The sequence below is a fragment of the Heptranchias perlo genome, chromosome 30, assembly GCF_035084215.1.
Source record: "Heptranchias perlo isolate sHepPer1 chromosome 30, sHepPer1.hap1, whole genome shotgun sequence".
NCBI classification, from domain to species: domain Eukaryota; kingdom Metazoa; phylum Chordata; class Chondrichthyes; order Hexanchiformes; family Hexanchidae; genus Heptranchias; species Heptranchias perlo.
The window spans coordinates 2,376,742-2,392,330 of NC_090354.1; the positions used below are offsets into that span (position 1 = coordinate 2,376,742).

General features: G+C 44.3%; 1 protein-coding gene across 8 annotated transcripts in view; it reads right to left on the bottom strand.

Annotated features, from left to right (window-relative positions):
* Positions 1 to 15,589, bottom strand: part of LOC137300237 (ATP-citrate synthase) — an 85,850-nt gene that overhangs the window by 39,685 nt on the left and 30,576 nt on the right. For all 8 annotated transcript variants that reach the window (XM_067969346.1, XM_067969345.1, XM_067969343.1 and 5 more), the window contains exons 4-10: positions 12,713 to 12,775; positions 10,998 to 11,188; positions 8,607 to 8,686; positions 7,213 to 7,343; positions 1,936 to 2,054; positions 1,267 to 1,403; positions 32 to 93 (exon numbers count right to left, since the gene is read on the bottom strand). In XM_067969346.1, the coding sequence (XP_067825447.1) occupies positions 32 to 93; positions 1,267 to 1,403; positions 1,936 to 2,054; positions 7,213 to 7,343; positions 8,607 to 8,686; positions 10,998 to 11,188; positions 12,713 to 12,775 (783 nt within the window). The remainder of the gene's footprint in view (positions 1 to 31; positions 94 to 1,266; positions 1,404 to 1,935; positions 2,055 to 7,212; positions 7,344 to 8,606; positions 8,687 to 10,997; positions 11,189 to 12,712; positions 12,776 to 15,589) is intronic.

Here is a 15,589-nt window from a genome sequence, read left to right on the forward strand (position 1 = left end):
ATAATCTGGGGATTGAGGAGTGTTTCGTTACCTTAAATGTTGCTGCTACATTCGTGAAATTAGCGATGCTGCCTCCAATAATGAGGATTTTTCCTGAATGAAAAAGAACACGTTTACTTAGGTGACATAAAGGAGTCAGTTAAGGAAAATTAAAATAACCACCTTACAACTAAAGATGGACAGCGGACGAGAGGAAGGAGCAGTGTGAAAATATGATCAGAGAGACTTTTGAAAGCAGTGGTGAGGAAGGAAGAAAGGTAGTACGGCAGAGGTTTTTTTTTTAACAGAAGTAGTTCCAGGTTCCAGAGGGTAAGGGTGCAGTGACAAAGTGCAGCCACCAATGGTGAGGCGAAGGAAGCAGAGAGAGGAGTAAGGAATAGAAGGATACGCTGATCAGGTGAGATGAACTTGGGTGGGAAGAGGCTTGTGTGGAGTATAAGCACCAGTGTAGACTTGTTGGGCCGAATGGCCTGTATCTGTGCTGTAATTTCTATGTAATTCTATGTATGCAATGTAAGCCAGTGTTGGGAGGCACTGAGGGTGCGTGGGAACATATGAGTTGGGGAAGTGGGAGGTAGGTTGGAGCAGAACCGTGGTGGGATCTGAAGATGAATACGCAGCAGATCTTAATAATCATTACGCTGTGCCATGGAGCGCCATTGGAACTTGGCAAGGACTGGGTGTGCAGGATTTGAAGATGGAATTCCGAATGAACTGTACTTTGTGAAGGCAGAAGGCCAGCAAGGAGCACGTGGGAGAGAACACACACATCAAGGCGATAATGATGCAGATTAATGTTTGAGGTTTCAAGCAGTATGCCTCTGAACATTGCCCAAGGTGACTGCTGGGAAATTGACAGAACGGAGGCCGGAGTTACACCAATGCTGGTAGAAGCCAGAGGACAGTTTTGGTTTCGCCCACATTTGGCTCATGATGTTGAAAGCGCTGGGGAGAGCGCAGCAATGGCCTGGGGATCAATGCAGAAGGTGGAGAAGAGCTGGCTACCATGAGCACACACATGGAAATAGATTCCGTTCCCCAAGATCATGTTTCTGAAGAATAGCATATAAATAATAATGAGGGGAGGAGCAGGGGTACCATGCGGCAGCAATGGAGGAATCAATGGAGATTTAACGTGTACAATGCAGCGGAAACAGGAGAGGGCAGTGCCGGTGTTATACTCTGTTGAGGAACTGTGCTGCTCTTACAAGCTGTACTATGAGCTTGCTCACAATTTCAAGATGATTCCATTCCCCTTGGCCTCACCTTCTGAATGCTGCTCTCTGGTCATTAGAGACAGAATGGTCTTTGCGTAGTCGTACGTCTGCTGCTCGCTGGGGGCGCCAGAGTACTCGCCATAATTTGCCAACTCATCCACTCCGCCGAGGTCACAAATTGTGTCACTGTGAATAAACCGTAAGGAAAAACATATCAGCCAAAGCAAAACTGACTCTACAATAGAAATTGTTTTACCCTTGCATTTAATTGAAGGGTCTCAAAGAGGAACTTGGCCCATATCTTCCTCCTCTCTGTCCTCCCTAATCAACTATCTCACACTATAATTTTGTAGAAGATTCTTTCCATGTCTTGAAAATAGGACCATTTGGATCAATAAACCTTGGATCAACATTTAGATTTGTTCAGAACATATTCACCACTCACTTCAGGGCCTCAACATTCAAATAAAAGTGGAAAACAGTAAGAAGATTCCCTAAAGTTTTTGTTGTTTCCCATGACTGATCCACCGATAGGTTAATGCTCAGCTTCACTTCCTGAATCTACTCATGACAGGTTCCAAGTGTGCCAGTGCTTGCGAAGAGGGAGGGGTGATGAAGTGCAAGGCTCACTCAGGATTTTCGACACTGCTTTAAAAAGGACTCGCTAAGGCTCAAAAATTCTGCACCTGGATTTATTGTAATGGAGAGTACGTCGTACCTGTACACAACAGAAGCACCTCCTCCAGCCACCATTGTCCAGATCCTGCCCTTGGGGTTGAGGATGGTCAGTTTCAGACTGGCTCCACTCTTTGCATCAAGATTGGCGATATAGGCCTCCTGCAACAGTAACAGCATCAAAATACAAAATGGTCATTTTTTTCAAAAAAACTCATTAAACTGCCAACCCTCAGTTCAAACGAGGAGCTGGATTCCCATGACGCTGTGTCCCAATCCAGTGCAACCTTCACTCAACAGATACACAGCCTGGAGGCAAGTGCAACATCACCAACATAATCATTATCGTTTTCATTCCCTAGTCATTCACCAACACGACCCACAGCAACAGACAAAATGCAACCAGAAGCAGGAGGCAGTTCTACACAGGGAGCTGAAGCGACATCCAGAGCAAAGAGATGATGGAATCGTAGAGATGTCAGCATCCATGTGACCCAGTTTACCAGTGCCAGCTCCACACCAGCGGACTCTACTCCAATCCATTTCCCTGCACCCTACATCTATTTATCGAATCAACTACTTGCATTTATAATTGTCTTTAACGTAGAAAAACATCCTAAGGCACTTCTTAGAGGCATAATTAGACAAAAATGGGCGCCACGCCGAACCAAAGGAGGAGATATTAGGATAGGTGACCAAAAGCTTGGTCACAGAGGTGGGCTTTTAGGAGAGGGAGGTGGAGGGGCTATGGGAGGGACTTCCAGAGCATGCTGTGGAAGGTACGGCCGCCAAAGGTGGGGTGAATAGAGGGGGATGCACCAGGATAAGAATTTCAAATCTGAGGCATTTGGGGAGCAGCAGCCACTGTAGGTCAGCAAAGACAGGAGTGATGGTTAAGTGGGACAGTGCAGAATAGGATACGGGCACCAGAGGTTTGCGTGAGCTGGAGTTTAGAGCGTGGAGGACAGGACATTGGTCAGGAGAGTATTGGAATAGTTAAATCTAGAGGTGACAAAAATTTGGACAAGGGTTTCAACCGCACATGAGCAGAAGCAGGTGAAATTACAGAGCTGGAAGTAGGCGGTCTTTGCAATGGAAAGTACATGGCATAGAAAACTTACAGAAATAATATTATGGCAAATAATCCTCGCCAATAACAAGGCCAATAATTCAAGGAGCAAGTTTGAAGCCTAACAGAAGCAAGCCTAGCCCAGGAAACTCCCCTTGCCCCTAGGTCTGAACACAACCAGTCCACAGAACAGATTCCTCAGTTAGACTAGTTTGGCTGCAGGTAACAATCGTGGTGGGGGGGGGGGGGGGGGGGGGGGAAGAGAAATGAGAGAAAGAGGCAGCTCACATCTGTGGACAAATCAGCCTTGCTGCAACAATGGTGAAAATGTACAGGCCCTCAATGCAACCAACTCTCCAGAGTATCATAGTAGGGTATAGCACAGGAGACCATTCCGCCCATCGTGCCTGTGTTGGCTCTTTGAAAGAGCTATCCAATTAGTCCCATTTCCCTGCTCTTTTCCCATGGCCCAGTAAATTTTTTCCCTTCAAGTATTTATCCAATTCCCTTTTGAAAGTTATTAGTGAATCTGCTTCCACCGCCCTTTCAGGCAGTGCATTCCAGATCATTACAACTCACTGCGTTAAAAAAAAAGTTTCCTCATGTCGCCTCTGGCTCTTTTGCTGAACACTTTAAATCTGTGTCCTCTGGTTACCGACCCTTCTGCCACTGGAAACAGTTTCTCCTTACTTACTCTGTCAAAACCGTTCATGATTTTGAACACCTCTATCAAATCTCCCCATAACTTTCTCTGTTCTAAGGAGAACAATCCCAGTTTCTCCACATAACTGAAGACCCTCATCCCTGGCACTATTCTAGTAAATCTCTTCTGCACCCGCTCTAAGGCTTTGACATCCTTCCTAAAGAGTGGCACCCAGAATTGAACACAATACTCCAGCAGAGGCCTAACCAGTGTTTTATAAAGGTTTAGCATAACTTCCTTGTTTTTGAATTCTTTACCTCTATTAATAAAGCTCAGGATCCCTTATGCTTTTTTTTTTAAAACCAGCCTTCTCAACTTGTCCTGCCACCTTCAAAGATTTTATCAAATTTAGTTTATATTGCCCCTCCTCATTCTGGGGATAGAGAGATAAAATTCCTGGTCGCCTTGACCTATAGCTGCATATTTATTCAGATAAATAGTCATACAAATTTAATACACACAAACACGGTCCAGGAGTTAGTACACTTCTGTCCTAAATCCATCGTCAGCTGAATATCCTGTCTGACACACTGCCAACCACAGGCTGGCACTCAGGAACATTAATACTGTAATGGGAGGGGGAGGATTGAAACAAGAGAGGCTCTGACTCATTTCAGATACTGCAAGGATACTTACAGCACCAAGTCACTCCCATCAGCAAAATGGGCATCAGTCTCAGGAAGCTTGGAGACGAAAAGCAACAGCAGAACAGGAGGGTTATTGACACCTTGGGCCCAAAGAACGTAACAGTGAAGTGGCTGCAACTTCCGAGCATCAGTATCCAGAACACTGAAATGATGTATCTTCCTATAATGCCTGCTTTTAGCTGTAGTAAATGTTCAAATTCACAGCCAGTTTGTATTGCAGCCATTATATGCATCAGTTCCAGTGGTGCTGAATTCACCCCATTTATACTCCTGGGCAGATTTGGCAACCCCAGAAAAACTTTGTGCATATACACAAGAGCAAGGAAAGCCCATTCAGCTGATCAGTCCCATGCCACGTGGAGTCCATGCACAATTACTCTTATCGTGGATTTCCCTCCACACCACCTGTGGATCCCTCACTTTGTACACTACACACCTTCCACTACCTCCCCCCCAAAAAAATCAAGCAGTGCCATTAAATACTCAGCTGCTTCGAGATTGATACAACTCCTTTTTAAAAGGTAGGAATTAACCCCTAATCTGGGTGTCTGTTCCACAATGTTTTCCTAACTTTTAACCTTGCGAATGTTGTTCTCTTGTCCTCATTGACCAAGATAAAGCGTTTATTTATTCCACTTGATATATACAGGGTGACTGGGGTACAGTTCCACAAGGAGTCAACAAGCACAGACAAAGCAGTAGAGTACTAGTCAGAGGAAGTCACAGCCAAACTGTACATTCATCTTTCAATATTGTCCTCATCACTGAGACACAGGGGAAACATTAAACTCTGAAAACAGGGCAGAGAAGAGTCACTGAATTGACTCCTAGATCCAGGAGATTGGGGAAACTTGGGATACTTTACTCTGAAAGATGACAAACGAGAGGGGGCCTCAAAGCTATGGTAATTGGTAGACAAAAGTAAATTACTTCAAACTGTAGGCCTCAGGCCGACAAGATTCCACTGCATGAATTGGATGTTTCTTGCCTTGTTTTTGGGAGGTTTCATGCCAATTATGCTTTTTGCATGCAAAGGAGAATTAACAGATGTTCGTGCTGGGTTAATAAATGCCAGCTGGTCGGCCCGGCCAAATGAGATAATGTATGAATGCATGCCTTAAAAATAACAAAGGCACTATCGCAATGTATACTTTTAAATAGCATATCTCTTGACCAACTTCTAGTTGTGCAGTTCGATAGCAAATGTCCTCGCACCACTTAATCCTTATCGTATAGAAGAGGATCGTATACAAAGGGATCTGGGGGTCCTAGTGCAAGAAAATCAAAAAGTTGGTATGCAGGTGCAGCAGGTGATCAAGAAAGCCAACGGAATGTTGGCTTTTATTGCTAGGGGGATAGAATATAAAAACAGGGAGGTATTGCTGCAGTTATATAAGGTATTGGTGAGACCGCACCTGGAATACTGCATACAGTTTTGGTGTCCATACTTAAGAAAAGACATACTTGCTCTCGAGGCAGTACAAAGAAGGTTCACTCGGTTAATCCCGGGGATGAGGGGGCGGACATATGAGGAGAGGTTGAGTAGATTGGGACTCTACTCATTGGAGCTCAGAAGAATGAGAGGCGATCTTATTGAAACATATAAGATTGTGAAGGGGCTTGATCGGGTGGATGCGGTAAGGATGTTCCCAAAGATGGGTGAAACTAGAACTAGGGGGCATAATCTTAGAATAAGGGGCTGCTTTTTCAAAACTGAGATGAGGAGAAACTTCTTCACTCAGAGGGTGGTAGGTCTGTGGAATTTGCTGCCCCAGGAAGCTGTGGAAGCTACATCATTAGATAAATTTAAAACAGAAATAGACAGTTTTCTAGAAGTAAAGGGAATTAGGGGTTATGGGGAGCGGGCAGGAAATTGGACATGAAGCTGAGTTCGGATCGGTCAATGCCCTGTGGGTGGCGGAGAGGGCCCAGGGGCTGTGTGGCCGGGTCCTGCTCCTACTTCTTGTGTTCTTTAGATTTGTGGTTGGGATCAGATCAACCATGATCTTATTGAATGGCGGAGCAGGCTCGAGGGGCCAATTGGCCTACTCCTGCTCCAATTTCTTATGTTCTTATGATGTGGTTATGAGACCCTGATAGGCTTGCTAACAAAGGGGAAATTGGTATTTATATTTGACTTAAAAGTTAAAAGAGGTTGATGACTAAATCGTTCGATGATCACTATCGTGCAAGGACAGTTGTAAACAAGTTGTCAACAATACAAGATGTACATCGCCAACAGTTTATTAGAACAGACTCAAGAGACGACTGCAGTGAAGCCCATTCCTTGGTTCCCAGATTGGTACTTTATGTTCGACTTTGTGTTTTATTGTGCTACTCTGTATTTTAGTGCTGTTATAATTAAAGACAATTTGTTGCTGTGAGCTTGATTATCTGAGGTCCAAAATCTTAAGACTACCATCATTAGAGCAAACAAAACTGAACTGCAACAGCAGGACAATTGTGGGGGGGGGGGGGGGGGGGGGGGGGGAGAGAATACAGGTTAAAAGGGAAATCCTAATTTAGGCCGGATGTCAAGACGTTCATCACACAGAACCATCAATACATGGAATGGACCTCTGGGTATAACAGTGGAGGCAAAAGCCCTGCAATCATTTGACGAACAGATAAGGTGCACTGATGGAAGGATCTTTCAGGATGGATGAACGAGGTTGGGTTGAATGGCCTTCCTCAACTCTACTTGTCTTGTGAATCCATGGATTCAGCAAGTCTATGCATTCAGAAGTGTTGTGTGGGAGGGGAGGAGAAAATTGCCAAATAAGAAAAAACTAGAAAGACATTCAACAGGTGGGTTCCCATAGTCCACCCCCCCATCCCACTTTGCCAAAAACTACTTAACTTGAAAAGCCATGAAATACATCACTATACATCAGAACTTGCCTCAGGATAAGCTTCTCTCCCAAATGGTGGTGGGAAATCCACATCTCCCCATTTACCCTTGCAGATGTAGTCCGCTGTGGCGTCTATCTTCGCTGCCATATCCAGGACAAATACACCAGCATCGGTCACAACTGCAGCGGGTTAACAGAGTAAAAAAGTACTCCGATGAGTAATCGGAAGAAAACTCCAGATATCATCACATTTCTCCCAGGTTTCAGCATTAGTGTTACCATAGCAAATCTCTGTTCCATGCAGGTCTGGTTGGAAGATTTTTTTTTGCTGCTCTGCTCCTCCTTCCCTCCCACCCTCCATCAAAAGAAACCTAGATTTCAGAGAATCGAAAATGTGAATATAAAAAGAATTCACTGAGAGGGTTGAGAATCTTTGTAATTCTCTACTCGAGGGCTGTGGATGCTCAGTTGTTGAGTATATTCACGACTGACATCAATAGATTTTTGGACACTAAGGGAATCAAGGGATATCAGGATTGGGCAGGAAAGTGGAGTTGAGATAGAAGATCAGCCATGATCTTATTGAATGGCAGAGCAGGCTCGAGGGGCTGTATGGCTTATTCCTGCTCCTATTTCTTAATTAGAATTAATAATCACAACAGCGTAAAGGCATCAGTCATGGAGTGCACAGGACCAATTAACAAGGGAAAGCAGGGTACAAGACGAGACCTGGGCTACTAGTTCACAGTGAATAAAAAGAGTAAAAATAGAATTTGATTTATAAGATTTTATCCATACTTTTGGAGAAATTGCATTGCACAATTTTGTCCATTTTCCCCATGTGAACCCCAGATCAGTGGCTTGGATGTGACTTGCAGCCATCTGCTGCACTGAACTCATTGCAAGTTCTCTCAAGTTCATGCAGGTTTACAATGCATCTGGGCACAGGCCAAATCACGTTTCTTTTCAATACTGTACATCCATGAGCAGAGGACATCAGAATTTTACATCCTCTATTATGAGCTCTGCCAATTTGGAAAAATTAAGTCTCACAAAAGATCCAATGCACCATGAAAAGAAAATTCACAGCAGGACAGTCAGTCAGTACCTGAAAGGGAAAGGAAGGTCAACAGTTTATTTGAGGTCCTTCATCAGAACGCCAATGATCTGAAACACCATCTTTTACAGGACTTCTGGTCCCATTCAGGAAAGCAAGTTCCATGTCTCACTGCATTTAGGAGCTGATCCCTGTATTTTTTTGGATTCTGCTGTTAAATGAAAACCCAGAGTCTGAATGCATGGGACCAGCTCCCTGCAATTCTTTTAATTAAACCATCAGCCATGTCCTGACCAGTCTTTCACAGATTTGCACTTATCACTTCAGTCACCTTGGCTTAAGCCACCCTGCCGCATGAAGACACTGGACATCAAATGTTTTTTTACCTAATGGATTAATCTCCAGGTAGGTGAAGTAGAGATCCTCGTATAGTGCGAAGAGTCCAACAATAAAAGAGGCCAGAATGCTGGAAAGATCAGAAGATCAAAGTGTTAAATTGACAAAATAGATTAAAATAACAGAAACAAATACATGATGGTAGAAAGAGAAAGAAGGTGTGCGAGCATGAGAGAGAGAAAATTGCCTTACATTTTTTTTTGTTAAAAAGTACAGAGCCCTCACATCCAAACTCATTCTGTATTTGTTCACAGGTGTCAATGAACAGCAGTGGAGGTAAAAAAGAGAAACGTAAGGAGAAAACTGCAGTTTTGCCCAAGTTGAGGTGAGGTCAGACTTTTTGCTTTAAAAAAAACTGCACCCTTTACTTTTAATCTGTGAGCAATGCCACACAAGAAAAAAATCAGAATTATAAGAGAATTAAGAGCATGAAAAAAGACAAGTAGTAATCTCTCTATTTTCCCTTTAAGATAGACCAATTGCATTCTGGCTCGATAAAAATAACATGTAGTGGAGATGTACATTTTTTTTAAAAAAAAGAGGGAGAAGTTTACACAAAAATGCTGGTTTCTGGCAACAGATTAAATAATTTACACTAACCCAAACAATGGCTTCTTTCTATTTAGGTCAAATACAAAGGGCGCAGTCAAAAAGTAAGACACCTCTGGAGACTAAGGGTTTCAGTTTTCAGGATCATTTTATAAATATCTCAAATCCCCTTTGTTGAGATTTTCCTTACACTGTTTCAGTTCCCATAATCTTAAAATTAGAGCTAGATCATTTAGGAGTGAAATCAGGAACTTTTTCCACACAAACGGTAATAGAAATCTGGAACTCTTCCCCTCCCCTCCCAAAAAAGGCTGTGGATGCAGAGGGTCAACTGAAATTTTTCAAGACTGAGATCGATAGATTTTTGTTAGATAATGGTATCAAGGGATATAGAGCAAAGGTAGGGAAATGGATTTGAGGTGAAGATCTAATTGAATGGCAGAACAGCCTCAAGGGGCTGAATGAAAATACAGGAACAGGAGTAAGCCAAATGACTTGGGTTAGTGCAAAAGGTTTCACCTGTACAGAGTTAGGCATTGCCGCAAACGAGTGTCTGCACACCTACAGTATGAGGATTTATCACAGCTTTGAGTCAGACCTGCAGTCTTCAACTCAATCTCTGCCATCTCCCCTTAAATTATTTTTATTCAGGTTGTACCTTCTGTTGAGACCAGTTTACCAATGCAACCTGCTCTCTTAAGGTTAGCCAAATAGTAAAAGATAAATACTTCATTGCACTCTCAGCCTGGAGTTCAAATTAAAACATTCTCTAACTTCCTCGAGTTCTCCACGACACATACCATCCCTCAGTGGGGAGGGGAAGATGAGCAATTTGTTCCCAGGATCGTCAGGTTGTGTATTATAAGCAGCCAGTGGCTGTAAACAGAATGCGAGTGTTGGGAGGTTGTTGTGTCATGTAGGTTTATCACAGGCAATCCTGGTGCTGCCCAAATTAGACCATCCACACACGCACTTTTCAGCAGAGTGGGGTCACTGGATAGCGATCAGGAGTGGGAACCCTGGATGAACACTGTCAGCTCAGTTGGTAGCACTCTCGCCTGAGTCAGAAGGTTGTGGGTTTGAGTATCACTCCAGACTTGAGCATATAATCCAGTCTGACACTCCTAGTGCCAGTACTGAGGGAGTGCTGCACTGTTGGAGGTGCCGTGTTTCGGATGAGATGTTAAACCGAGGCTCCATCTGTCCTCTCAGGTGGACGTAAAAGATCCCATGGCACTATTTTGAAGAAAAGCAGGGGAGTTCTCCCTGGTGTCCTGGCCAATATTTATCCCTCAACCAACATTACTGAAACAGATTATCTGGTCATCATCACATTGTTGTTTCTGGGATCTTGCTGTGCACAAATTAGCTGCCGTGTTTCCCACATTACAACAGTGGCTCCACTTCAACAACAACTTGCATTTATATAGCGGCTTTAACATAGTAAAATTATCCAAGGCTTCAAAAGTGCTTCATTGGCTATAAAGCGCTTTGGGATGTCCAGAGATCATGAAAGGAGAGATATAAATGCGAGTCTTTCTTTCTTGTAGCCTGGGTGATTTAAATCTTCCCCAGCATTAAACCCAGCTGTTATGCTCCTACCGCCATCACCCCAGCTGGGTTCAGTTACCTCAGCACAGACTGAAGCTGGGACCTATCCATTCTGTATGGCTCCATTACACACTGAACAGTGAGGTTACCCATGGAGCCATTGGGGAAATCTAACAACACTGGGGGAGGCCCAAGAGCAACAGTTGATTCTCCAACGTAATGGATGAATACCACATCATGTGAAAACAAAAGAGGAAGTTGTTTTTTTTTTTAAAAGTTACCTTTTCCTGTTTTCAGGCACATGCTGCAGCAGGTGGTTACTGACATCCTGCTCACTCAGCTTTCCGTCAACTTCGACTAGAAATTTGTAGGCTTTCGAGTCAACATCACCAACATCCACACCACCTTCATGGTGGAACAACACGTAGTCACCTTCCCGAGCAGCATAGATGCACACATAGAACTCTTCCTCCTGAGCAAGAACCACAGAAAAGTTACAGCACATACAGGCTGCATAAACTTGGCTTGTATTCCCTTGAGTATAGAAGGTTGAGGTGTGATCTGATAGAGGTGTTTAAAATGTTAAAAGGATTCAATAGGGTTGATCTGGAGAAGCTAGTTCCTCTGATGGGGGAAAGTCACAAATGAGGGAGCACAATCTTGAAATTAGAGCCAGGCCATTCAGGAGTGAAATCAGAAAGCACTTCTACACACAAAAGGTGATAGAAATTTGGAACACTCTCCCCCAAAAGGCTGGGGGTCAATTGGAGCTTTCAAGACAGATAGATAGATTGATTTTTGTTAGGTATGGTTATAAAGGGATATGGAGTAAAGGCAGGAAAATGGAGTCGAGGTGAAGATCAGCCATGATCTAACTGAATAGCAGAGCAGGCACGAGGGGCTGAATCACCAACTCCTGTTCCGAGGCCACGTACCCTGTCAAGTGTCTGCCATGTTTTTCTCCATGAGGCACCTGGTTCAATCCTACTCTCCTGTTGCTCCCCACACCCTTTAATATTTTACCTTTTTTCAAACAACAAATTATTTTTTTTAAAACCCTGCTTCACAATGCAGCTAAGGATTACACATTCTAGCCAGCTTCTGTGTAACATTTTTCTTAACCTCCCTTTAATTCTTTTAACGGGACAGCAAATCAGGAACACACATTTAAAAGAGGGCCACAGACCAGTTCTCTAGTCACAGGACCATCAACCCTGCCAGGATCCCTCCAAAATCAAGAGATTTCCAGGAATGTAATGAGGCAGTTCACAACTTCCATCTCAATCCTTTGAACTTGCATTTTACTGCAAACATCTGGGGAAACCATGTGATTCAGGAGACAGAACTGCTGGGAATTGATATAACAGAATTGTTGCATTTAACTACACCTGTTATATTCAGGGTAAAGCCAGCGAAGGACATAGTTTTCCAAGAGAGAAAGGATTAAGAAATCTTGTGAACGAAGAACATGCCTATTCACAATTCCATTCAGAAGTCATCACTTCTATAAAGTGCAACATGCTGATCAAACAGGGTACCGCTCAGTGATTAGAAACCTGAATAAATTGCAGCATTTCATTGTGATAAGGCAGGGAGTTAACTGCTGTCCCGCAGTCGCTCCCAAAAGGTTTTTAAAAATTATATTTAGTTCCCACTCGATGCATCTGAACTACTTGCCAAAATGCTACAATCATTCACACTCCCAGCTCCTGACAGCTCCCTGCTCAGGGACCTAAGCTTTGCTCCTGTCAACACTGTCTGAATTCAAAGAATGAGCAAAAACTACTGAACTGTGAAGTGCATCAATAAGTCAGGATTAAAAGCATTTTATTTAATTCTACCCGATGTGCAAAACAAGCTCTACAAGCTCTACAGAAGTGAGCGCTGCAATGTCTTTACGTTACTAAACCCCATAATATATTTCTTGCCATGTATCCCAGTAACAAATGCCAAATTGTTTTCTTTTTTAAAAAAAAAAACTTATGGTTTGACCAACCTGTCTGTGAGGTACAAATGGTTCAATCAGGAAGTTTTTCAGAACACCCTTTGCTCGCCCAACCTGGCACAAAAAAAAAGTTGAATTAGCAAGAGAATACCAAAATCCTACTGCATTCTGCCAGAAACAATGAACTTGTATGTATATAGCATCTTATGTTGCTCAGAAATGCTTTACATACAACAAATTATTTTGAAGTGCAATCACCTTATGTAGGCCAACACTGCAGGCATTGTGTGTACAGCAAGATCCCACAAACAAGGAGATGCTGGTGGTGATAATATTGGCAGGATACCTTCATTACAGCATACGACAATACGGGAGGCACCCAGATTTAACCAGGGAACTCTTGATCTGCGGTCAAATTCACTTCCACTCAACGACATCTCCAACTATCAGCTAACTCATCACTTAAAGTCACTGCATTAAGAAACTATCAATCTAACAGCAATTAGGTAGCACCTCATATTGGAACATAAATGTGTGGGGCTACAGCAGCTGGGAATATAGTTTGATCCTGAATCTCAGTCTCAGCAAGCAGAGGCCACACCCCCCTGCCATGGACTGAGAGAATCTCCAGACCACCACTGCGTACATCTTAGCAGCTGGTTCAAAGGTAGTGGACAGAGGACTGTGAATGAAAAATGGGTGGGTGCTCAAAGACATTTCAACAGCTCCCTCCATCTTTCAAGAGTATCTGACAGTTTAGTTCTGGGTTTAACTTTCTCTACCCGGCATAGAACAGTTGGGCCAAATGGCCCATTTCTGTGCTATAGATTCTATGTAATACTCTGTTAAGCTGGTCAGCTCAGCATCATCTAGTGGGGGGGGGGGGGGGGGGGGGGAAAGAGAAATGGGGTCAGTGATTCCCACTGCTGTGGCACTATGTCTCAACTCCAACATGTTGATCCACAACACCTGCAGAGCAGGACTAAATAATGATAGGAGGCAACTACTGAAGTCTTCATCTCTCCGCTTAGACCTGAGCAAAGCAATCTACTATCTTCGGAAGAATCTGCTATAGCTGGCATTTAGTGAATTACATTTCACATGTCAAATAGATCAAACAAAATGCAAGCAGACAATTTCATTACGGCTGTTGTGCCGGAAGCAGTGAATTTCTTTACATTCCCTAATGGACTGTCTCTCCACTGCCCCCCACCCCAATCCCCGCCCCCGGTCTGCAATTTAACAGGCAGCTGGGATTGTATTTTTGTGGAAGGGTTGCTCCAGGTCAGCTCACTAAACAACGAGCTGGAAGCCAAACTTTCACACTGCTTTCAAATTCCAGCCCAGAAACATCAGCAGAGCAGTGACATTTTTTAAAAATTCGTTCATGGGATGGGAGTGTCGCGGCGAGGCCAGCATTTATTGCCCATCCCTAATTGCCCTCGAGAAGGTGGTGGTGAGCCGCCTTCTTGAACCGCTGCAGTCCGTGTGGTGAAGGTTCTCCCACAGAGCTGGTTAGGAAGGGAGTTCCAGGATTTTGACCCAGCGACGATGAAGGAACGGCGATATATTTCCAAGTCGGGATGGTGTGTGACTTGGAGGGGAATGTGCAGGTGGTGTTGTTCCCATGTGCCTGCTGCTCTTGTCCTTCTAGGTGGTAGAGGTCACGGGTTTGGGAGGTGCTGTCAAAGAAGCCTTGGCGAGTTGCTGCAGTGCATCCTGTGGATGGTACACACTGCAGCCACTGTGCGGCGGCGAAGGGAGTGAATGTTTAGGGTGGTGGATGGGGTGCCAATCAAGCAGGCTGCTTTGTCCTGGATGGTGTCAAGCTTCTTGAGTGTTGTTGGAGCTACACTCATCCAGGCAAGTGGAGAGTATTCCATCACACTCCTGACTTTTGCCTTGTAGATGGTGGAAAGTGCTTTGGGGAGTCAGGAGGTGAGTCACTCGCCAAAGAATACCCAGCCTCTGACCTGCTCTTGTAGCCACACTATTTATATGGCTAGTCCAGCTAAGCTTCTGGTCAATGCTGACCCCCAGGATGGTGATGGTGGGGCATTCGGCAATGGTAATGCCACTGAATGTCAAGGGGAGGTGGTTGGACTCTCTCTTGTTGAAGATGGTCATTGCCTGGCACTTGTCTGGTGCGAATGTTACTTGCCACTTATGAGCCCAAGCCTGGATGTTGTCCAGGTCTTGCTGCACACGGGCATGCGAATGGAACTGAACACTGTGCAATCAGCAGCAAACATCCCCATTTCTGACCTTATGATGGAGGGAAGGTCATTGATGAAGCAGCGCAAGATGATAGGGCCTAGGACACTACCCTGAGGAACTCCTGCAGCAATGTCCTGGAGCTGAGATGATTGGCCTCCATCACTACCATCTTCCTTTGTGCCAGGTATGACTCCAGCCACTGGAGAGTTTTCCCCGATTCCCACTGACTTCAATTTTACTAGGGTTCCTTGGTGCCACACTCGGTCAAATGCTGCCTTGATGTCAAGGGCAGTTACTCTCACCTCACTTCTGCAATTCAGCTCTTTTGTCCATGTTTGGACCAAGGCTGTAATGAGGTCTGGAGCTGAGTAGTCCTGGCGGAACCCAAACTGAGCATCGGTGAGCAGGTTATTGGTGAGTAAGTGCTGCTTGATAGCACTGTCGACGACACCTTCCATCACTTTGCTGATGATTGAGAGTAGACTGATGGGCGGTAATTAGCCGGATTGGGTTTGTCCTGCTTTTTGTGAACAGGACATACCTGGGCAATTTTCCACATTGTCAGGTAGATGCCAGTGTTGTAGCTGTACTGGAACAGCTTGGCTAGAGGCGCAGCTAGTTCTGGAGCACAAGTCTTCAGCACTACAGCCGGGATGTTGTCGGGAACCATAGCCTTTGCTGTATCCAGTGCACTCAGCCGTTTGATATCAC